Source organism: Oncorhynchus clarkii, chromosome 12 (genome assembly GCF_045791955.1).
Source record: "Oncorhynchus clarkii lewisi isolate Uvic-CL-2024 chromosome 12, UVic_Ocla_1.0, whole genome shotgun sequence".
Lineage (NCBI taxonomy): Eukaryota > Metazoa > Chordata > Actinopteri > Salmoniformes > Salmonidae > Oncorhynchus > Oncorhynchus clarkii.
In genome coordinates, this window is record NC_092158.1 from 101,791,639 (window position 1) to 101,816,618 (window position 24,980).

Here is a 24,980-nt window from a genome sequence, read left to right on the forward strand (position 1 = left end):
TGGCGATTTGACACAATAATAAAGTTTTCATTCACTCATTTGTTCATTCATTTTTCATTCATATAATTTAAGATGTTCTGTGTGTCCCTAATATCACTTTACACCCTGTTAGTTTGTTGTAATTCCTAGAGCAGAACGGAGAACACCATCGGGTTCCTACAAGTCTCAGCTTACATTACAGATATCCATTACCATCACCATTACAGATGTCTAGAGGTCGAGGGGCGTTACATTACATTACAGATATCTGATGTCTAGAGGTCGAGAGGCGTTACATTACATTACAGATATCTGATGTCTAGAGGTCGAGGGGCGTTACATTACATTACAGATATCTGATGTCTAGAGGTCGAGGGGCGTTACATTGCATTACAGATATCTGATGTCTAAAGGTCGAGGGGCGTTACATTACATTACAGATATCTGATGTCTAGAGGTGATATCTGAGGATGAGGTGGATTGAGACAGCCCATGTAAAAAAAACATGCAAAAAACAGACATCTCCAGTTTAAACAGACATCTCCAGTTTAAACAGACATCTCCAGCTTAAACAGACATCTCCAGTTTAAATAGACATCTCCAGTTTAAACAGACATCTCCAGTTTAAATAGACATCTCCAGTTTAAAGAGACAGATGTTGATGGGGATGTGTTTATTATGTTCATTACATTTCAACAGACCATTGTAGTCTAAGGGTTAAAAATGAGGTTGACCTGGTCTCAAAAATCCCCCAAAGGCTCCTTTAAAGGTGGATCAGTTTAGCCTTTTAGATCATAAGGACCTGATCCTAGATCATAATGAATCAGATTACATGGAGAGGGGGACCTGATCCTAGATCATAATGACTCAGATTACATGGAGAGAGGGAGCTGATCCTAGATCATAATGACTCAGATTACATGGAGAGGGGGACCTGATCCTAGATCATAATGAATCAGATTACATGGACAGGGGGACCTGATCCTAGATCATAATGAATCAGATTACATGGAGGACCTGATCCTAGATCATAATGAATCAGATTACATGGAGAGGGGGGACCTGATCCTAGATCATAATGAATCAGATTACATGGACAGGGGGAGCTGATCCTAGATCATAATGAATCAGATTACATGTAGAGGGGGACCTGATCCTAGATCATAATGAATTAGATTACATGGAGAGGGGGACCTGATCCTAGATCATAATGAATCAGATTACTTGGAGAGGAGGACCTGATCCTAGATCATAATGAATCAGACTACATGGAGAGGGGGGACCTGATCCTAGATTATAATGAATCAGATTACATGGAGAGGGGGGACCTGATCCTAGATCAGCACTCCTCCTCTGGGACACTGCCTATATAAAACCGAACAGAAACAGAACATAGTTGTAAAGTCTAGTCACAGCAGGTGTTTACTGCCATCTAGTGGAAGATACCAATATAACACTTTATTATCAGGGTGGGGAGGCGGCTGAGTGAAACAGAAAGTAAAGCTGTTGTTTTGTACAGGATCCATTTTGAGACGACAGAGCAGAAAATACTATATGGAGATTATTGAAAAATAAGTAAGTATTTCTGAACAATAATTTATTCCAATGAACAGAGTAAGATAATTAATACCTGTAATGAGATATTACTAGTTAGTAGAACTGCTACTTGAGCTGAGTTGCTGACAGACAGCAGTTTTCAAAGTGTAAACTAATCAGTAGTCCTACATGTTATCAGTAACACATCTGGTAAAGATGGTGGAGGAGCTTTTCAATAATATGGTTTTATGTTTATCTCAGGGTTTCTCCATCCTTTTGTTCTTACCAGCACTGACACACCTGATTCAACTAATCAGTAGTCCGACATGTTATCAGTAACACGTCTGGTAAAGATGGTGGAGGAGCTTTTCAATAATATGGTTTTATGTTTATCTCAGGGTTTCTCCATCCTTTTGTTCTTACCAGCACTTACACACCTGATTCAACTAATCATCACATATTTTAAGACAGTTTAATATTTGAGGCATACAAATGAACATTCTAAAATTAAAACCTTTTGGGTTTGTAGGACTGCTTACAATTATTAAAGGCCTACAGTAACATTTTGTAGGAAAGAAACACAGCTAAACTTGGTTTAGAGTAAATTATATGTTTATCAAAAATAATGTAAGAGAGATGTCTTGAAGAAACGCGTCTGGGTTTAGAACTCTGTGTCGCAGCGACAGTAGGAAATTCGTTTTGCATGGCCCGGTGCTACAGCTGAGTGGACATATAATTTATGGACCAATGGAATGGTCTAAAATGCTTAAACTCTGCTCCCCCGGGGAGCCGGGCAATGCACAACTAATTCACCCAGTGACCGTTACTTTGTTTCCTGATATGAAATTGAAAGTAACTTTGTAGCCGACGCAGTTCCAGAATGTCTGTTGAAACTTTGTCTCATATGGAACGTTAGAACAGTGGTGGAAACAGAACTCAGTTCCAGAATGTCTGTTGAAACTGTGTCTCATATGGAACGTTAGAACAGTGGTGGAAACAGAACTCAGTTCCAGAATGTCTGTTGAAACTGTGTCTCATATGGAACGTTAGAACAGTGGTGGAAACAGAACTCAGTTCCAGAATGTCTGTTGAAACTGTGACTCATATGGAACGTTAGAACAGTGGTGGAAACAGAACTCAGTTCCAGAATGTCTGTTGAAACTGTGACTCATATGGAACGTTAGAACAGTGGTGGAAACAGAACTCAGTTCCAGAATGTCTGTTGAAACTGTGTCTCATATGGAACGTTAGAACAGTGGTGGAAACAGAACTCAGTTCCAGAATGTCTGTTGAAACTGTGTCTCATATGGAACGTTAGAACAGTGGTGGAAACAGAACGCAGTTCCAGAATGTCTGTTGAAACTGTGTCTCATATGGAACGTTAGAACAGTGGTGGAAACAGAACTCAGTTCCAGAATGTCTGTTGAAACTGTGTCTCATATGGAACGTTAGAACAGTGGTGGAAACAGAACTCAGTTCCAGAATGTCTGTTGAAACTGTGTCTCATATGGAACGTTAGAACAGTGGTGGAAACAGAACTCAGTTCCAGAATGTCTGTTGAAACTGTGTCTCATATGGAACGTTAGAACAGTGGTGGAAACAGAACTCAGTTCCAGAATGTCTGTTGAAACTGTGACTCATATGGAACGTTAGAACAGTGGTGGAAACAGAACTCAGTTCCAGAATGTCTGTTGAAACTGTGTCTCATATGGAACGTTAGAACAGTGGTGGAAACAGAACTCAGTTCCAGAATGTCTGTTGAAACTGTGTCTCATATGGAACGTTAGAACAGTGGTGGAAACAGAACTCAGTTCCAGAATGTCTGTTGAAACTGTGTCTCATATGGAACGTTAGAACAGTGGTGGAAACAGAACTCAGTTCCAGAATGTCTGTTGAAACTGTGTCTCATATGGAACGTTAGAACAGTGGTGGAAACAGAACTCAGTTCCAGAATGTCTGTTGAAACTGTGTCTCATATGGAACGTTAGAACAGTGGTGGAAACAGAACTCAGTTCTCAAACTGGAGTAAAAGTAAAGATTCCTTCATAGAAAATGACTCAAGTAAAAGTGAAAGTCACTTAAAGTTCATTTTATAAAGTAGTAATAATATTAAGTAATAATCCTTATATTAAGAAAACCAGGCAGCACAATGTTCTTGTTATTTTAATGTATGGATAGCCAGGGTCACACTCCAACACTCAGACATCATTTAAAAACAAAGCATTTGTGTTTAGTGAGTCCTCCAGATCAGAGGCAGTAGGGATGACCAGGGATGTTCTCTGTTTAGTGAGTCCTCCAGATAAGAGGCAGTAGGGATGACCAGGGATGTTCTCTGTTTAGTGAGTCCTCCAGATAAGAGGCAGTAGGGATGACCAGGGATGTTCTCTGTTTAGTGAGTCCTCCAGATAAGAGGCAGTAGGGATGACCAGGGATGTTCTCTGTTTAGTGAGTCCTCCAGATCAGAGGCAGTAGGGATGACCAGGGATGTTCTCTGTTTAGTGAGTCCACCAGATCAGAGGCAGTAGGGACGACCAGGGATGTTCTCTGTTTAGTGAGTCCTCCAGATCAGAGGCAGTAGGGATGACCAGGGATGTTCTCTGTTTAGTGAGTCCTCCAGATCAGAGGCAGTAGGGATGACCAGGGATGTTCTCTGTTTAGTGAGTCTGCCAGATCAGAGGCAGTAGGGATGACCAGGGATGTTCTCTGTTTAGTGAGTCCTCCAGATCAGAGGCAGTAGGGATGACCAGGGATGTTCTCTGTTTAGTGAGTCCTCCAGATCAGAGGCAGTAGAGATGACCAGGGATGTTCTCTGTTTAGTGAGTCCTCCAGATCAGAGGCAGTAGGGATGACCAGGGATGTTCTCTGTTTAGTGAGTCCGCCAGATCAGAGGCAGTAGGGATGACCAGGGATGTTCTCTGTTTAGTGAGTCCACCAGATCAGAGGCAGTAGGGATGACCAGGGATGTTCTCTGTTTAGTGAGTCCTCCAGATCAGAGGCAGTAGGGATGACCAGGGATGTTCTCTGTTTAGTGAGTCCTCCAGATCAGAGGCAGTAGGGATGACCAGGGATGTTCTCTGTTTAGTGAGTCCTCCAGATCAGAGGCAGTAGGGATGACCAGGGATGTTCTCTGTTTAGTGAGTCTGCCAGATAAGAGGCAGTAGGGATGACCAGGGATGTTCTCTGTTTAGTGAGTCCTCCAGATCAGAGGCAGTAGGGATGACCAGGGATGTTCTCTGTTTAGTGAGTCCTCCAGATCAGAGGCAGTAGGGATGATCAGGGATGTTCTCTGTTTAGTGAGTCTGCCAGATAAGAGGCAGTAGGGATGATCAGGGATGTTCTCTGTTTAGTGAGTCCTCCAGATCAGAGGCAGTAGAGATGACCAGGGATGTTCTCTGTTTAGTGAGTCCTCCAGATCAGAGGCAGTAGGGATGATCAGGGATGTTCTCTGTTTAGTGAGTCCTCCAGATCAGAGGCAGTAGGGATGATCAGGGATGTTCTCTGTTTAGTGAGTCTGCCAGATAAGAGGCAGTAGGGATGATCAGGGATGTTCTCTGTTTAGTGAGTCTGCCAGATAAGAGGCAGTAGGGAAGACCAGGGATGTTCTCTGTTTAGTGAGTCTGCCAGATAAGAGGCAGTAGGGATGACCAGGGATATTCTCTGTTTAGTGAGTCTGCCAGATCAGAGGCAGTAGGGATGACCAGGGTTGTTCTCTGTTTAGTGAGTCTGCCAGATAAGAGGCAGTAGGGATGACCAGGGATGTTCTCTGTTTAGTGAGTCCTCCAGATAAGAGGCAGTAGAGATGACCAGGGATGTTCTCTGTTTAGTGAGTCCTCCAGATCAGAGGCAGTAGAGATGACCAGGGATGTTCTCTGTTTAGTGAGTCTGCCAGATCAGAGGCAGTAGAGATGACCAGGGATGTTCTCTGTTTAGTGAGTCTGCCAGATCAGAGGCAGTAGGGATGACCAGGGTTGTTCTCTGTTTAGTGAGTCTGCCAGATAAGAGGCAGTAGGGATGACCAGGGATGTTCTCTGTTTAGTGAGTCCTCCAGATAAGAGGCAGTAGAGATGACCAGGGATGTTCTCTGTTTAGTGAGTCTGCCAGATCAGAGGCAGTAGGGATGACCAGGGTTGTTCTCTGTTTAGTGAGTCTGCCAGATAAGAGGCAGTAGGGATGACCAGGGATGTTCTCTGTTTAGTGAGTCCTCCAGATCAGAGGCAGTAGAGATGACCAGGGATGTTCTCTGTTTAGTGAGTCCACCAGATCAGAGGCAGTAGAGATGACCAGGGATGTTCTCTGTTTAGTGAGTCCTCCAGATAAGAGGCAGTAGGGATGACCAGGGATGTTCTCTGTTTAGTGAGTCCTCCAGATCAGAGGCAGTAGGGATGACCAGGGATGTTCTCAGTTTAGTGAGTCCTCCAGATCAGAGGCAGTAGGGATGACCAGGGATGCATGGAAACTAACTCCCATTTCCTTGAAGCTCCCGACTAACAGTTATTTTGCTGACATTGCAGTTTGGATCTCGCCATTGTGTGTTGCAACCGAGGACAGACCATTTTTATACGCTTCCGCACTCGGCGGGCCCGTTCTCTGAGCTTGAGTGGCCTACCACTTCACTGTTGAGCCGTTTTTGGTCCTAGATGTTTCCACTTCACAATAACAGCATTCACATTTGACCGGGGCAGCTCTAGCAGGGCAGGAATTTGACGAACTGACTTGTTGGAACGGTGGCATCCTATGACGGTGTCACGTTGAAAGTCACTGAGCTTTTCAGTACTGGCCATTCTACTGTCAATGTTTGACTATGGAGATTGCATGGCGGTCTGCTCGACTTTATACACCTGTCAGCAACTGGTGTGGCTGAAATAGCCGAATCCACTAATTTGAAGGGGTGTCCACATACTTTTGTATATATAGTGTAGATGCTCTGTCCTGTTACTGGTAGGACTATAACATTATGTGAACTGATCTGAACAGGTTTAGACTGGTCATCTATGATATGTAGGTTATATACAGTACATTCTCTGTCCTGCTACTGGTAGGTCTATAACATTATGTGAACTGATCTGAACAGGTTTAGACTGGTCATCTATGATATGTAGGTTATATACAGTACATTCTCTGTCCTGCTACTGGTAGGACTATAACATTATGTGAACTGATCTGAACAGGTTTAGACTGGTCATCTATGATATGTAGGTTATATACAGTACATTCTCTGTCCTGCTACTGGTAGGACTATAACATTATGTGAACTGATCTGAACAGGTTTAGACTGGTCATCTATGATATGTAGGTTATATACAGTACATTCTCTGTCCTGCTACTGGAAGGACTATAACATTATGTGAACTGATCTGAACAGGTTTAGACTGGTCATCTATGATATGTAGGCTGTAGCCGAGGTATAGACCTTGATCTCCATATAACTAACAACCCACTACTGTACATTATAACCTAGTCTACTTTACATAATATAACATCTACATATCACTAACAACCCACTACTATACATTATAACCTTGTCTACTTTACATAATATAACATCTACATATAACTACCAACCCACTACTATACATTATAACCTAGTCTACTTTACATAATATAACATCTACATATCACTAACAACCCCCTACTATACATTATAACCTAGTCTACTTTACATAATATAACATCTACATATCACTAACAACCCACTACTATACATTATAACCTAGTCTACTTTACATAATATAACATCTACATATCACTAACAACCCACTACTATACATTATAACCTAGTCTACTTTACATAATATAACATCTACATATCACTAACAATCACTATTATACATTATAACCTAGTCTACTTTACATAATATAACATCTACATATCACTAACAACCCACTACTATACATTATAACCTAGTCTACTTTACATAACATAACATCTACATATCACTAACAATCACTATTATACATTATAACCTAGTCTACTTTACATAATATAACATATCACTAACAACCCACTACTATACATTATAACCTAGTCTACTTTACATAATATAACATATCACTAACAACCCACTACTATACATTATAACCTAGTCTACTTTACATAATATAACATCTACATATCACTAACAACCCACTACTATACATTATAACCTAGTCTACTTTACATAATATAACATCTACATATCACTAACAACCCACTACTATACATTATAACCTAGTCTACTTTACATAATATAACATCTACATATCACTAACAACCCACTACTATACATTATAACCTAGTCTACTTTACATAATATAACATCTACATATCACTAACAACCCACTACTATACATTATAACCTAGTCTACTTTACATAATATAACATATCACTAACAACCCACTACTATACATTATAACCTAGTCTACTTTACATAATATAACATCTACATATCACTAACAACCCACTACTATACATTATAACCTAGCCTACTTTACATAATATAACATATCACTAACAACCCACTACTATACATTATAACCTAGTCTACTTTACATAATATAACATCTACATATCACTAACAACCCACTACTATACATTATAACCTAGTCTACTTTACATAATATAACATCTATATATCACTAACAACCCACTACTATACATTATAACCTAGTCTACTTTACATAATATAACATCTACATATCACTAACAACCCACTACTATACATTATAACCTAGTCTACTTTACATAATATAACATCTATATATCACTAACAACCCACTACTATACATTATAACCTAGTCTACTTTACATAATATAACATCTACATATCACTAACAACCCACTACTATACATTATAACCTAGTCTACTTTACATAATATAACATATCACTAACAACCCACTACTATACATTATAACCTAGTCTACTTTACATAATATAACATATCACTAACAACCCACTACTATACATTATAACCTAGTCTACTTTACATAATATAACATATCACTAACAACCCACACCTATACATTATAACCTAGTCTACTTTACATAATATAACATATCACTAACAATCCACTACTATACATTATAACCTAGTCTACTTTACATAATATAACATCTACATATCACTAACAACCCACTACTATACATTATAACCTAGTCTACTTTACATAATATAACATGTCTTACTTGTTGCTAATACACTTTCTGAATGGATCAATGATTTCCCCCTCAGATCAATCACCTACTTTTAAAGAATAAAATTAATTAATTAATTAATTAATAGAAATAAGTGTGAGACATGGCCTTGTGTTGCTGTACTGTCTATAACTACCTTAACAAACTGTGACTTATTATTATTATTGACAGTTACCATGGAGATTAAATGTCACAACTACATGTTCATGTGATGCATTAAATCACCTGACTGTTTCTATATGTCTGTTAGTAAATGTTTTATTTCTCAAAGAGATAATGAATACATGAGAACAATTGACAATCAATAATAAGTTGTCACTGTGTTAATCACAACCAACATGTTGGATCTCTGTTTAGTTGTCACTGTGTTAACCACAACCAACATGTTGGATCTCTGTTTAGTTGTCACTGTGTTAACCACAACCAACATGTTGGATCTCTGTTTAGTTGTCACTGTGTTAACCACAACCAACATGTTGGATCTCTGTTTAGTTGTCACTGTGTTAACCACAACCAACATGTTGTATCTCTGTTTAGTTGTCACTGTGTTAACCAAAACCAACATGTTGGATCTCTGTTTAGTTGTCACTGTGTTAACCACAACCAACATGTTGGATCTCTGTTTAGTTGTCACTGTGTTAACCACAACCAACATGTTGGATCTCTGTTTAGTTGTCACTGTGTTAACCACAGCCAACATGTTGGATCTCTGTTTAGTTGTCACTGTGTTAACCACAACCAACATGTTGGATCTCTGTTTAGTTGTCACTGTGTTAACCACAACCAACATGTTGGATCTCTGTTTAGTTGTCACTGTGTTAACCACAACCAACATGCTGGATCTCTGTTTAGTTGTCACTGTGTCAACCACAACCAACATGTTGGATCTCTGTTTAGTTGTCACTGTGTTAACCACAACCAACATGTTGGATCTCTGTTTAGTTGTCACTGTGTTAACCACAACCAACATGTTGGATCTCTGTTTAGTTGTCACTGTGTTAACCACAACCAACATGCTGGATCTCTGTTTAGGGGTCAGTGCTCTAAAATGAGTCTCTCCGGGAAGAGAGAGGAGGGGGTCCCTGCTTCTAAAATTAATCTCTCTGAGGGACATGACACCAAAGCTAAGAGGTAAGATGATAATTTTATGACTAATTTATCAAGTTTATTTCCAAAATAAATAGCTATCTTAAGATGAATGCACAAACTGTAAATCGTTCTGGATAAGAGCATCTGCTAAATCAGGGGTACTGCAGGGGTTCTCAATCCGGGGTCTGTGGAGGTACTGCAGGGGTTCTCAATCTGGGGTCTGTGGAGGTACTGCAGGGGTTCTCAATCCGGGGTCTGTGGAGGTATTGCAGGGGTTCTCAATCCGGGGTCTGTGGAGGTACTGCAGGGGTTCCACGGCACCCTGACTGTACTCGTTGCAATGTTAGACATTTGATAGAATTTTCACATGACACGACCACTTTGCCTACTCTTAATTATTACCTAATATAATGGAATGCAATTTCATTTATTTTTTTACCAATTTTGATGGTTGTACAAGCAGAATATTGACAATATTACCATCATGTTGCCTACAACATTGCATACAATGTTCATTTTCATCTAACACATATTACGCCCTAGACGCCTTCAATTGCCCAATTTATAGCCATGCACAATTTAGGATTATTTTTTAACAACATGATGTTGTGCTCCAAAGGGAGAACTTGAAATAACATGATGTAGATAATTAAATATGGAATGTTTATTAAAATCTGGAATTGTTATAAAAAAAACAGAATGTTTGTTTTACATAATAATAAAACATGAATATTACTAATGTAACCCACTGTAAAGACTGGGTTCAGTTGATTGTGTTGCACTGCTCATGTCCGCGTTCTGGAACTGTCCGCGTCCCCGTACAGAACTGTCCGCGTCCCCGTACAGAACTGTCCGCGTCCCCGTACAGAACTGTCCGCGTCCCCGTACAGAACTGTCCGCGTCCCCGTACAGAACAGTCCGCGTCCACGTTCGGTGTGGCGCCAAGGATATTGTCCGGTTACGCGCAGAGTGGCCTGAGGTGATCGTGGGGAATAACGACGGAGTTTGTTACAGTGTTGAGACACCGAAGATCAGTGTTCAATTTGCTTTTTTCTTTACGGTCAGGGACAGTCTGAGTGTAGTCAGATCCTTTTCACTCTCTATCCTTGTTTCATTTTGTGATTCACCGGATTCATCATCGAGACGAGGGACAGACGAACGACCTGCTAACTAACCAAGCTAGTCGGTACAGCTCGGTAAGCTAGCTAGCTACTCTACCAGCAGCATCCTAGTTATCCTAGCTAGTCGGTACAGCTCGGTAATCTAGCTAGCTACTCTACCAGCAGCATCCTAGTTATCCAAGCTAGTCGGTACAGCTCGGTAAGCTAGCTAGCTACTCTACCAGCAGCATCCTAGTTATCCTAGCTAGTCGGTACAGCTCGGTAAGCTAGCTAGCTACTCTACCAGCAGCATCCTAGTTATCCTAGCCAGTCGGTACAGCTCGGTAAGCTAGCTAGCTACTCTACCAGCAGCATCCTAGTTATCCTAGCTAGTCGGTACAGCTCGGTAAGCTAGCTAGCTACTCTACCAGCAGCATCCTAGTTATCTTAGCAAGTCGGTACAGCTTGGTAAACTAGCTAGCTACTCTACCAGCAGCATCCTAGTTACCATAGCTACCACTACATCATCACCGGCTGCCTGCATTTCTTGTGGACCGATGGAGCTCCCGGGTTGTTTCTGCCACCTGTTAAATCCCGTGGAGGGCTTCTCCCTCTCTCGTTGACGGAGGCTGGCTACCTCTGTCCGGTTCTCCTCTCTTCACTAGATGGACAGTAACTTTAGTGTTTAAACCTAAATAAATAGTAACAACAGCAGGTATTCAACCCCGGGTCACTAGTCAGAACCTCAACCTCAGTATACATTCATTATAAAAATCATCTTAATATCTGATATTGTGAGTAAAAAACCTCGAGAGTGCGTCTTCCAGCCCTCTAATAAATTACATCATTCAACCCTCCCGGTTAGTAAATTTACCTCAACATGCCCCCGGAGAAGGCAGAGTAACGACACCAGCCTTTTAGCGGGGCTGACAGACTGACTACAACGCTCGCGTCGCCAAATGTTATTAAGAATGACACACTGCTCTCGCGCGCTGGAAGTCAGTTCTATTTGTGACGCAGTTCGCACTGCATCTCCTCATTGGTTTATAGAAGCAGGTAACATAAACATAACTTCTTTAAACAATAAATGCTAATTTACGAACATTTCTGAAAATGTCTGAACATGAATATATAGCTTTTTGGAATGAAACTCTTCTCATGTTTCCCCATCTGAGCTCAGAGTAGATGAGAGATGTAATGTTTGTCTCTGTTGTGTTGAAGTCCAATCAAGCAGGAGAGACCAGCCTCCCCTGTTCCCAGCTGTGTGTCCATGAAGAGTGACTGTTCTATGGAACCTCCTCTCAACTTTAGAAAGGGAGACTTTTCTACTGAACAAAGGTAAGAAGAACTCACAGGTCCTGGTCAGTGAGTTAAACAACACTGTCTCTAGTCATTTCTCCTCTCCCATTTTCCCATTTATTTTATTGTTTTCATAATCCATAGGCTAGTCCTTTTGTCCATTTTCATAGTCCTAAAACAATATTAAACAAACACAACGTTCCCTCTGTGTGTGTGTGTGTGTGTGTGTGTGTGTGTGTGTGTGTGTGTGTGTGTGTGTGCACTCCCTGGATGAGGAGATGTAATCTCATGTTTTGTCCACAGAAACCAACAGGAGAGATCAGAGTCAGAGATTCTCAGTGGTCAGTCTTCCCAGAGTCATCAAACAGACCTGGCCTCCATATTCAGTGTATGTGGTCCTGTTATGTACATTTGTTTTTGTTTACCTCAAGTAATGTTGATATGTCAATCATTCATTAATGTGTTAATGAGAAAAGCATTTCTTCTCTTGCTTAACTTATTTACTTAATTTATTTCAGTTGCTTGAAGAGAAAATTATGACATTTGTGAAGAACGAGATGAAGATGTTCAAGAGGATTCTTAGTCCAGAACTCCCAGAAGGCTTTGAGAGTCAGAAGCAGGATAAGGAAGTGGTGGACCCTGAAGATGAGAAGCAGGAGAGCAGTGCCAGAGAGGGGGCTCTGAAGATCACACTGCACGTCCTGAGGAAAATGAACCAGAAGGAGCTTGCTGACACACTGGAGAAATGTAAGATCTGTCTGCCTCATGTTGAATGCTGTTTTATAACATTTAAAAGCTGTAGCTAAAGTACAGCTAAAGTAGCTGTGTAACTCAATGATATTGTAGCAGCCTTAACACAACACCTAGTGACCTCATCAAGTAGCAGCAGGGATGTGTTGTGGTGATTCATTTAGAGAGAGAGAGAACATTAATAATACCATCAATAATACCAATAATAATATAATCAGTCACACCAGTCTGTAATGCATTATGAAAACATTTACACATTTATACAGTCAGTTAAGATAATAAATTATTATAATGTAAAATTTTATAACAGTCCTACAATACTGTAGACATTAAAACAGACGTAATATTAATATCCTCTGTGTTATTTCTAGATTCAGATGAGCTCGCTGTGATTTGCCAACGTGAACTCAAATCTAATCTAAAGAAGAAGTTTCAATGTGTATTTGAGGGAATCGCTCAACAAGGAAACCCAACACTTCTCAATAAGATCTACACAGAGCTCTACATCACAGAGGGTGGAACAGGAGAGGTCAATAATGAACATGAGCTGAGACAGATTGAGACAACGACCAGGAAACAAGCAAGACCAGAGACTGCAATTAAATGTAATGACATCTTCAAACCCTTAACTGGACAAGGCAAACCTATCAGAACTGTGCTGACAAAAGGAGTCGCTGGCATTGGAAAAACAGTCTCTGTGCAGAAGTTCATTCTGGACTGGGCTGAAGGAAAAGCAAATCAGGATGTCCAATTTGTATTTTCATTCCCTTTTCGGGAGCTGAATTTGATGAAAGGGGAAAAACAAACTTTCATTGAACTTCTTAATCACTTCTCAATGGAAACCAAACAATCAAGAATCTCCAACTACGACAAGTACAAAGTTCTGTTCATCTTTGATGGTCTGGATGAGTGCCGACTGCCACTAGACTTCCAGAAGAACAAGATCTGTTGTGACGTCACAGAGTCAACCTCAGTGGATGTTCTGCTGACAAATCTCTTCAAGGGAAATCTGCTTCCCTCTGCTCTCCTCTGGATAACTACCCGACCTGCAGCAGCCAATAAGATCCCTTCAAGGTGTGTTGACCAGGTGACAGAGGTACGAGGGTTCAATGACCCACAGAAGGAGGAGTACTTCAGGAAGAGATTCAGTGATGAGGACCTGGCCAGCAGAATCATCTCACACATAAAGACATCAAGGAGCCTCCACATCATGTGCCACATTCCAGTCTTCTGTTGGATTTCTGCAACAGTCCTTGAACACATGCTGAAACATAAGAGAGAAGAGATGCCCAAGACTCTGACTGAGATGTACACACACCTTGTGGAGTTTCATACCAAACAGAAGAATGAAAAGTATCTTGGGAAAGAAGAGACAGGTCCACACTGGAATAAAGAGAGCATTCTGTCACTGGGAAAACTGGCTTTTCAACAGCTTGTGAAGGGCAATCTGATTTTCTATGAAGAAGACCTGAAAGAGGCTGGAATTGATGTCAATGAAGCCTCAGTGTACTCAGGATTGTGCACACAGATCTTTAAAGAGGAATGTGGGCTGTACCAGGACAAGGTGTACTACTTTGTTCATCTGAGCATTCAGGAGTTTCTGGCTGCTGTATATGTGTTCCTCTCATTCATCAACAACAATGAAAATCTAATGGACAAACTGCAAACAAACGACGAGCCTGAAGTTACTTTCTACAAGAGTGCTGTGGATAAAGCCTTACAAAGTGAGACAGGAAACCTGGACCTTTTCCTCCGCTTCCTTCTGGGCCTCTCACTGGAGTCCAATCAGAAGCACTTACGAGGTCTACTTACAAAGACAAGAAGCAGCTCACAGAGCCATGAAGAAACAGTCAAGTACATCAAGGAGAAGATCAGGAAGAATCCCTCTCCAGAGAGGAGCATCAATCTGTTCCACTGTCTGAATGAACTGAATGACCATTCTCTAGTGGAGGAGATCCAAAGCTACCTGAGATCAGGAAGTCTCTCTAGAGCCAACCTGTCACCTGCACAGTGGTCAGCTCTGGTCTTTGTGTTGCTGACTTCAGAAAAGGAGCTGGATGTGTTTGACCTGAAGAAATACTCCAGATCAGAGGAAGGTCTTCTGAGGCTGCTGCCAGTGGTCAAAGCCTCCAGAGCTGCTCTGTGAGTAAATAAAATGACATTTGAGAACTAATCATTAGGAAGAAATATTCAGTTTAGAGACAAATATGCATTATAATATGTGTATAATATTATATTTATAAAACATATTGAATGAATGCACTGATTTTCACATTAGTATAACATTATGACCATACAATTCTAGGAGACAGAAGATGAATCTATATGTTGTTTGAGAGAATAAACCAAATGCATCTGCCATTGTCCTTCTACACTACTGGTGTTAAATTAACAGTATGTTTGTGAAGTCATGATGATCTCTTTGTCAGGTTGTCAGGCTGTCGAGTCACAGAGGAAGGCTGTGCTTCTCTGGTCTCAGCTCTGAGGTCAAACCCCTCACACCTGAGAGAGCTGGATCTGAGTAACAATGACCTGAAGGATTCAGGAGTGAAGCTGCTCTCTGCTGGACTGGGGAATCCCCACTGTAAACTGGAGACTCTGAGGTCAGTATTCCTGTAGTTGGTCAACAAGTGATAACTGTTCACCAGATCCACATGTGTTTATCAGGCACACATAGTCCACACCATATGTGTTTGGACAGTGAAGCTTACAGTTTTAAATGTGGTGCTGTTCTCCAGCATTTTGGATTTGAGATACAATGTTTCATATTAGGAGACAGTACAGAATGTCACCTTTTATTTGAGGTTAATGGTGAAAGGTTATGCTCGAGTGCAGAGCCACATTTAAAATGTTAGCGTCACTGTCAAAATAGATATGATGTGGACTGAATACTCAATGCAATCTAAATCTGATACCTCACTGTTAAAATAGATATGGTGTGGACTGTTTACTCAATACAATCTAAATCTGATACCTCACTGTCTAAATAGATATGGTGTGGACTGTATACTCAATACAATCTAAATCTGATACCTCACTGTCTAAATAGATATGGTGTGGACTGGATACTCAATACAATCTAAATCTGATTCCTCACTGTCTAAATAGATATGGTGTGGACTGTATACTCAATACAATCTAAATCTGATACCTCACTGTCTAAATAGATGTGGTGTGGACTGTATACTCAATACAATCTAAATCTGATACCTCACTGTCTAAATAGATATGGTGTGGACTGTATACTCAATACAATCTAAATCTGATACCTCACTGTCTAAATAGATATGGTGTGGACTGTATACTCAATACAATCTAAATCTGATACCTCACTGTCTAAATAGATATGGTGTGGACTGTATACTCAATACAATCTAAATCTGATACCTCACTGTCTAAATAGATATGGTGTGGACTGTATACTCAATACAATCTAAATCTGATTCCTCACTGTCTAAATAGATATGGTGTGGACTGTATACTCAATACAATCTAAATCTGATACCTCACTGTCTAAATAGATATGGTGTGGACTGTATACTCAATACAATCTAAATCTGATACCTCACTGTCTAAATAGATATGGTGTGGACTGTATACTCAATACAATCTAAATCTGATACCTCACTGTCTAAATAGATATGGTGTGGACTGTATACTCAATACAATCTAAATCTGATACCTCACTGTCTAAATAGATATGGTGAGGACTGTATACTCAATACAATCTAAATCTGATACCTCACTGTCTAAATAGATATGTTGTGGACTGTATACTCAATACAATCTAAATCTGATACCTCACTGTCTAAATAGATATGGTGTGGACTGTATACTCAATACAATCTAAATCTGATACCTCACTGTCTAAATAGATATGGTGTGGACTGTATACTCAATACAATCTAAATCTGATACCTCACTGTCTAAATAGATATGGTGTGGACTGTATACTCAATACAATCTAAATCTGATACCTCACTGTCTAAATAGATATGGTGTGGACTGTATACTCAATACAATCTAAATCTGATACCTCACTGTAGTGTCTTCTGACTGATTCTGCTTTTTAAACTGGTCTGGTATAAATAAATAAATATTTGTTCTATAGATGTTTCTATCTGATGTCACAGTCGTTGTAACATTCTATAGATGTTTCTATCTGATGTCACAGTCGTAACATTCTATAGATGTTTCTATCTGATGTCACAGTCGTTGTAACATTCTATAGATGTTTCTATCTGATGTCACAGTCGTAACATTCTATAGATGTTTCTATCTGATGTCACAGTCGTTGTAACATTCTATAGAAACATCTATCTGATGTCACAGTCGTTGTAACATTCTATAGATGTTTCTATCTGATGTCACAGTCGTTGTAACATTCTATAGATGTTTCTATCTGATGTCACAGTCGTTGTAACATTCTATAGAAACATCTATCTGATGTCACAGTCGTTGTAACATTCTATAGAAACATCTATCTGATGTCACAGTCGTTGTAACATTCTATAGAAACATCTATCTGATGTCACAGTCGTTGTAACATTCTATAGATGTTTCTATCTGATGTCACAGTCGTTGTAACATTCTATAGAAACATCTATCTGATGTCACAGTCGTTGTAACATTCTATAGAAACATCTATCTGATGTCACAGTTGTAACATTCTATAGATGTTTCTATCTGATGTCACAGTCGTTGTAACATTCTATAGATGTTTCTATCTGATGTCACAGTCGTTGTAACATTCTATAGATGTTTCTATCTGATGTCACAGTCGTTGTAACATTCTATAGATGTTTCTATCTGATGTCACAGTCGTTGTAACATTCTATAGATGTTTCTATCTGATGTCACAGTCGTTGTAACATTCTATAGAAACATCTATCTGATGTCACAGTTGTAACATTCTATAGAAACATCTATCTGATGTCACAGTCGTTGTAACATTCTATAGAAACATCTATCTGATGTCACAGTCGTTGTAACATTCTATAGAAACATCTATCTGATGTCACAGTCGTTGTAACATTCTATAGATGTTTCTATCTGACGTCACAGTCGTTGTAACATTCTATAGATGTTTCTATCTGATGTCACAGTCGTTGTAACATTCTATAGAAACATCTATCTGATGTCACAGTCGTTGTAACATTCTATAGATGTTTCTATCTGATGTCACAGTCGTTGTAACATTCTATAGATGTTTCTATCTGATGTCACAGTCGTTGTAACATTCTATAGATGTTTCTATCTGATGTCACAGTCGTTGTAATGTGATTACATTCTATAGATGTTTCTATCTGCTGTCACAGTCGTTGTAACGTGATGACATTCTATAGATGTTTCTATCTGATGTCACAGTCGTTGTAACATTCTATAGATGTTTCTATCTGATGTCACAGTCGTTGTAACATTCTATAGATGTTTCTATCTGATGTCACAGTCGTTGTAACATTCTATAGATGTTTATATCTGATGTCACAGTCGTTGTAACATTCTATAGATGTTTCTATCTGATGTCACAGTCGTAACATTCTATAGATGTTTCTATCTGATGTCACAGTCGTTGTAACATTCTATAGATGTTTCTATCTGATGTCACAGTCGTTGTAACATTCTATAGATGTTTCTATCTGATGTCACAGTCGTTGTAACATTCTATAGATGTTTCTATCTGATGTCACAGTCGTTGTAACATTCTATAGATGTTTCTATCTGATGTCACAGTCATTGTAACATTCTATAGATGTTTCTATCTGATGTCACAGTCGTTGTAATGTGATTACATTTCTATAGATGTTTCTATCTGCAGGTAATACTTTGATAATTTGTCATTTATAATAATGATACATTCATTTATGAATAGATGTGGAAGGTTTCAGGACACTGATGTATCTGAATATGCTGAAAAAATATACTGCCACTATTTTCACCACCAAAGAATATCAGTGTGATTTTAATATGATTTGACTCTTTGCAGGCTGTCAGGCTGTCTAGTCACAGAGGAAGGCTGTGCTTCTCTGGTCTCAGCTCTGAGGTCAAACCCCTCACACCTGAGAGAGCTGGACCTGAGCTATAATCACCCAGGAGACTCAGGAGTCAGACTGCTCTCTGCTGGACTGGAGGATCCACACTGCAGACTGGAGAAACTCAAGTATGTAGAGGGTTTATGTCAATGTTCATATCAGACATGTTGACTTATCAGGTTAGTTAAGACAAACATTCTTACAGCCACTTGGACAAAGTTATATGCTGACTGTGTGTGTGTGTGTGTGTGTGAGATCTGGGACCATATGGCCAATTTTTCAGAGGAGAAAATTGGTAATTTAAGTGCTGTGTGTGTGTGTGTGTGTGTGTGAGTTCAGTGTGTGTGTGTGTGGGTCCAATGTGTGTGCAGTGTGTGTAAATCTCTCAAGGACACACACACTCTGGACACACACACTCTGGACACACACACACACTGGACACTCACACACTGGACACACACTGGACACACACAGGACTCACACACACACAAACACACACACAAACACACACTGGACACACACACACTGGACAAACACACATTGGACACACATACACACACTGGACACACACAGACACACAATGGAAACACACACACTGGACACACACACACTGACACAATCACAAACTGGACTCACACACACACACACACACACACACACAGTACACACACACACACACACACACACACCCTACACACACACACACACACACAGGACAAACACATACAAGCACTGGACACACACACACAGATTGATATATGCTATATACGTGTGTGTGTGTGTGTGTGTGTGTGTGTGTGTCTCAATGACTGTCTGTTCTTCTGCTTACCGCTACAGTGTGGAACATGGTGGAGAGAACAGAATGAAACCTGGGCTTAGAAAATGTGAGTGTTGACTGCTGTGAAGAATATGACTAAGAATAAGTCTTAATTCAAGTTAAGTCAAAGTCAAAGACCACCATCATTACTGACTTGGTCATATTAAATATCAGCTGTGTGTGTGTGTGTGTGTGTGTGTGTGTGTGTGTGTAATTAATAGGAAAAGGTGTGTTTTATATTACCATACAGTATAACATATGATCATTCAACAAGTCTCAAGTTACCTTAACTTCTCCTTTTGATACCTAGAAACATCTACATTAAATGAATTAGTGAAAAGTGAGTTAACATTCTAATGTGAATGATGATGATTTCTAATATTGTGTCTGGTTTCATCCATCAGATGCCTGTGGTCTCACACTGGACCCAAACACAGTAAACAGACTCCTCTCTCTGTCTGAGGAGAACAGAAAGGTGACATGTAGGAGAGAGGAGCAGCCGTATCCTTATCACCCAGAGAGATTTGAGGACTGTGGACAGGTGCTGTGTAGAGAGGGTCTGACTGGGCGCTGTTACTGGGAGGTAGAGTGGAGTGGGAGAAGGGCTGTTATTGGAGTGACATATAAAGGAATCAGCAGGAGACGAGAGGTTAACGACTGTTGGCTTGGATACAATGACAAGTCCTGGACTCTGTTCTGCTCTGACAACAGCTACATTGCCTGGCACAATAATAAACCCACTACCATAGACCTCCACCCCTCCAGCTCCCACAGAGTAGGAGTGTATCTGGACTGGCCAGCCGGCACTCTGTCCTTCTATAGAGCCTCCTCTGACACACTGACCCACCTGATCACATTCACCTCCACATTCACTGAGCCCCTCTATCCAGGGTTTTGGGTTGATTACAACTCCTCAGTGTCCCTGTAAATAATAACCTGACACACACACACTGAAACACACAAACACTGGACACACACACAATAGACTTACACACACTGGACACACACACACACACACTGGACACACACTGAACACACAAACACACACACACACACATTGGACACACACACGCAAACACGCACACGCAAACACATACACACACTGGACACACACACATACTCACACACACACATACTCACACACACACACTGGACAAACACACACACACCAACAAACACATATTGGACACACACACACACACACATTGGACACACACACACAAACACACAGTGGACACACACACAAACACACTGGACACACACACACACACACACACACACACACACACACACTGGACACACACACCAAGTAGTTCCACAAACACAGATATCACTTCCAAACCTGAAAACTCGAATGGAGAAATAGCCATGCAGGGCACCAGTCTAGTGAGGACCAGTGGTTGCTTATCAGTTTCTGGACCACAGGTTCTAGAACAGCTTTTATCCCAGTTCTATCTGCCTGTTAAATCAGTTTCTGGACCACAGGTTCTAGAACAGCTTCTATCCCAGTTCTATCTGCCTGTTAAATCAGTTTCTGGACCACAGGTTCTAGAACAGTTTCTATCCCAGTTCTATCTGCCTGTTAAATCAGTTTATGTACCTCAGGTTCTAGAACAGCTTCTATCCCAGTTCTATCTGCCTGTTAAATCAGTTTCTGGACCACAGTTTCTAGAACAGCTACAATCCCAGTTCTATCTGCCTGTTAAATCAGTTTCTGGACCACAGGTTCTAGAACAGCTTCTATCCCAGTTCTATCTGCCTGTTAAATCAGTTTCTGGACCACAGGTTCTAGAACAGCTTCTATCCCAGTTCTATCTGCCTGTTAAATCAGTTTCTGGACCACAGGTTCTAGAACAGCTTCTATCCCAGTTCTATCTGCCTGTTAAATCAGTTTCTGGACCACAGGTTCTAGAACAGCTTCTATCCCAGTTCTATCTGCCTGTTAAATCAGTTTCTGGACCACAGGTTCTAGAACAGCTTCTATCCCAGTTCTATCTGCCTGTTAAATCAGTTTCTGGACCACAGGTTCTAGAACAGCTTCTATCCCAGTTCTATCTGCCTGTTAAATCAGTTTCTGGACCACAGGTTCTAGAACAGCTTTTATCCCAGTTCTATCTGCCTGTTAAATCAGTTTCTGGACCACAGGTTCTAGAACAGCTTCTATCCCAGTTCTATCTGCCTGTTAAATTAGTTTCTGGAACACAGGTTCTAGAACAGCTTCTATCCCAGTTCTATCTGCCTGTTAAATCAGTTTCTGGACCACAGGTTCTAGAACAGCTTCTATCCCAGTTCTATCTGCCTGTTAAATCATCAACCTAAACTGTTTCCATCAGACTATTAGAACATGACTGAACCTTTTGGTTCCATTTCTGATCTTTTACCACTTTGCATTTTTATGATATATTTTACTGTTTGTGTTTGTACCACAGGAGGTTGGTGGGACCTTAATTGCGGAGGACAGGCTTGTAATGGCTGGAGGGGAATAAGTGGAATGGTATCAAACACGTGGTTTCCATGTGTTCCATTTCATTCACTCTGTTCCAGACATTATTATGAGCCGTCCTCCCCTCACCAGCCTCCACTGGTATGTACTGTCCTATATGTGAGAGAGATCCAACAAGGAATTACAATGTATGTATTACTTTTAATACCTGCAAATGGGAAATAAACTACTAGAACTCCTTATGAATGTCTGCAGCCGACTAAACTGTTGGCGTCTGACAAGAGGTGAAAATATTACAGGAATATTCTGCAAATGTTGATGAAGACGTCACTCAATCCCCCGAAAACAACATGCAGTCTTTCCACAAGACTCCCATGAAGTTATAGTGTGACGTTATGAGTTGACGTTAAAGTAACATTCTCAGAACATACTGCACTTGTTTTATACTGTTTTAGATGGATCCTCTGTTTATCATCTTGTTTTATACTGTTTTAGATGGATCCTCTGTTTATCATCTTGTTTTAGATGGATCCTCTGTTTATCATCTTGTTTTATACTGTTTTAGATGGATCCTCTGTTTATCATCTTGTTTTATACTGTTTTAGATGGATCCTCTGTTTATCATCTTGTTTTATACTGTTTTAGATGGATCCTCTGTTTATCATCTTGTTTTATACTGTTTTAGATGGATCCTCTGTTTATCATCTTGTTTTATACTGTTTTAGATGGATCCTCTGTTTATCATCTTGTTTTATACTGTTTTAGATGGATCCTCTGTTTATCATCTTGTTTTATACTGTTTTAGATGGATCCTCTGTTTAAACATTTAAACTCTTAAATTTAAACAATTTAAACAATAACACTGTTAAAATACCAATGTGATCATTTGTTGTACGTCTTTTATGTTGAATTACAAATAGTACAATTATATATGGACATACGCTCCACATACACTGCTGATGTCGCAGAAAGGCCATAAAGATCATCAAGGACAACATCCACCTGAGCCACTGCCTGTTCACCCCGCTATCATCCAGAAGGCGAGGTCAGTACAGGTGCATCAAAGCTGGGACCGAGAGACTGGAAAAACAGCTTCTATCTTAAGGCCATCAATGTTTATCAGCCACCACTAACATTGAGTGGCTGCTGCCAACATACTGACTCAACACCAGCCACTTTAATAATGGGAATAGATGGAAAATGAAGGAAACATTTTCATCACTAGCCACTTTACAATGCCACTTAATATAATGTTTACATACCCCACATTTCTCATCTCATATGTATATACTGTACTCGATACCATCTACTGCATCTTGCCTATGCCGCTCTGTACCATCACTCATTCATGTATGTTTATGTACATATTCTTTATCCCTTTACACTTGTGTATATAAGGTCATTGTTGTGAAATCGTTAGGTTAGATTACTCGTTGGTTATTACTGCATTGTCGGAACTAGAAGCACAAGCATTTCGCTACACTCGCATTAACATCTGCTAACCATGTGTATGTGACAAATAAAATGTGATTTTAGTTTATTCAGTTGTACAAGTATACAAGAAGATATTGTATTTTTCATAATAAAACATAATTGAAACAAGAAAAGGCATGTTAATTGTGAAAACAATTTCATTTTTGATTTTACATTGCCTTCTCCCAGTTGCAGGTTGATGTTTGTCATGAATCTTGACCTGGAGGCAGAACTGCGTGATTTCCTCCAGATATTTAGAACCTGTTGATGCTAGGGGGCAGCATTTTCACTTTTGGATGAAAGGCGTGCCCAGAGTGAACTGCCTCCTATTCAGTCCCAGATGGGAATATATGCATAATATTATTACTGGTGGATAGAAAACACTCTGAAGTTTCTAAAACTGTTTGAATTATGTCTGTGAGTATAACAATTTAGAAAACAGTGCCATTGGATGTCCACCTTAGATATGGATGAGCATGCACTTCCTAGGGCTTCCACAAGATGTCACCGTCTTTAGATTCTGGTTTCATGATTCTACTATAAAGGTGGGGCTCATAATAGCTCTTTGAGTGGGTGGTCTGGCAGAAAGCCTCGGTCTCGTTACACGCGGTCACGAGAGAGTGTCCTCCCGTTCCTATGCTTTTCTTCAGACAATGAAATTCTCCGGTTGGAACCTTATTGCTGATTAATGTTTAAAACATCCTAAATATGGATTGCATACATCATTTGACTTGTTTCTACGACCTGTAACGGAACTTTTTTGAGTTTTGGTCTGGAGGAATTGCTCGTGCTTTTTGAGGATTGAATGCTGGGCTGAACAAGCTAACAACAAGTGGCTAAATTATGGGCTTTTTGGAACTTTATGGAACAAATCAGTCATTTATTATTGAACTGGGATTCCTGGAACTGCCTTCTGATTCAAAGGTAAGTGAAAATTTATAGTGTTTTTTGTAGCTTCTGTTGATGCCAAAATGGCGGCTATTTCTTTGGGTTCTGAGAGCCGTTCTCAGATTATTATTTTTCCATACAATTTAAAAAAAAATCTAACACAGTGAGCATAGAGGATACATTTATCTTTAATTCTGTGAATAACACTTGCATCTTTTATCAATGTTTATTGTGAGTATTTCTGCAAAATCACAGGATGTTTTGGAATCAAAACATTACTGCACGTAACGCGCCAATGTAAACAGATTTATATATATATGCACATTATCGAACAAAACACACAATACATGTATAACATGATGCCCTATGAGTGTCATCTGATCGAGATAATCAAAGGTTA

The 24,980-nt window shown here is 40.0% G+C and overlaps 1 protein-coding gene across 1 annotated transcript in view; it reads left to right on the forward strand.

The window, feature by feature from the left end:
- The window catches only part of LOC139421752 (NLR family CARD domain-containing protein 3-like), a 1,082,035-nt gene extending 1,058,209 nt beyond the window's left edge, over positions 1–23,826 (forward strand). The window contains exons 6-13 of the mRNA XM_071172872.1: positions 12,100–12,216; positions 12,481–12,565; positions 12,696–12,924; positions 13,305–15,069; positions 15,357–15,530; positions 18,914–19,087; positions 19,797–19,843; positions 20,181–23,826. Of these exons, the coding sequence (XP_071028973.1) occupies positions 12,100–12,216; positions 12,481–12,565; positions 12,696–12,924; positions 13,305–15,069; positions 15,357–15,530; positions 18,914–19,087; positions 19,797–19,843; positions 20,181–20,704 (3,115 nt within the window). The 3' untranslated portion in view covers positions 20,705–23,826. The remainder of the gene's footprint in view (positions 1–12,099; positions 12,217–12,480; positions 12,566–12,695; positions 12,925–13,304; positions 15,070–15,356; positions 15,531–18,913; positions 19,088–19,796; positions 19,844–20,180) is intronic.
- The last annotated feature ends 1,154 nt before the right edge of the window (positions 23,827–24,980 follow it).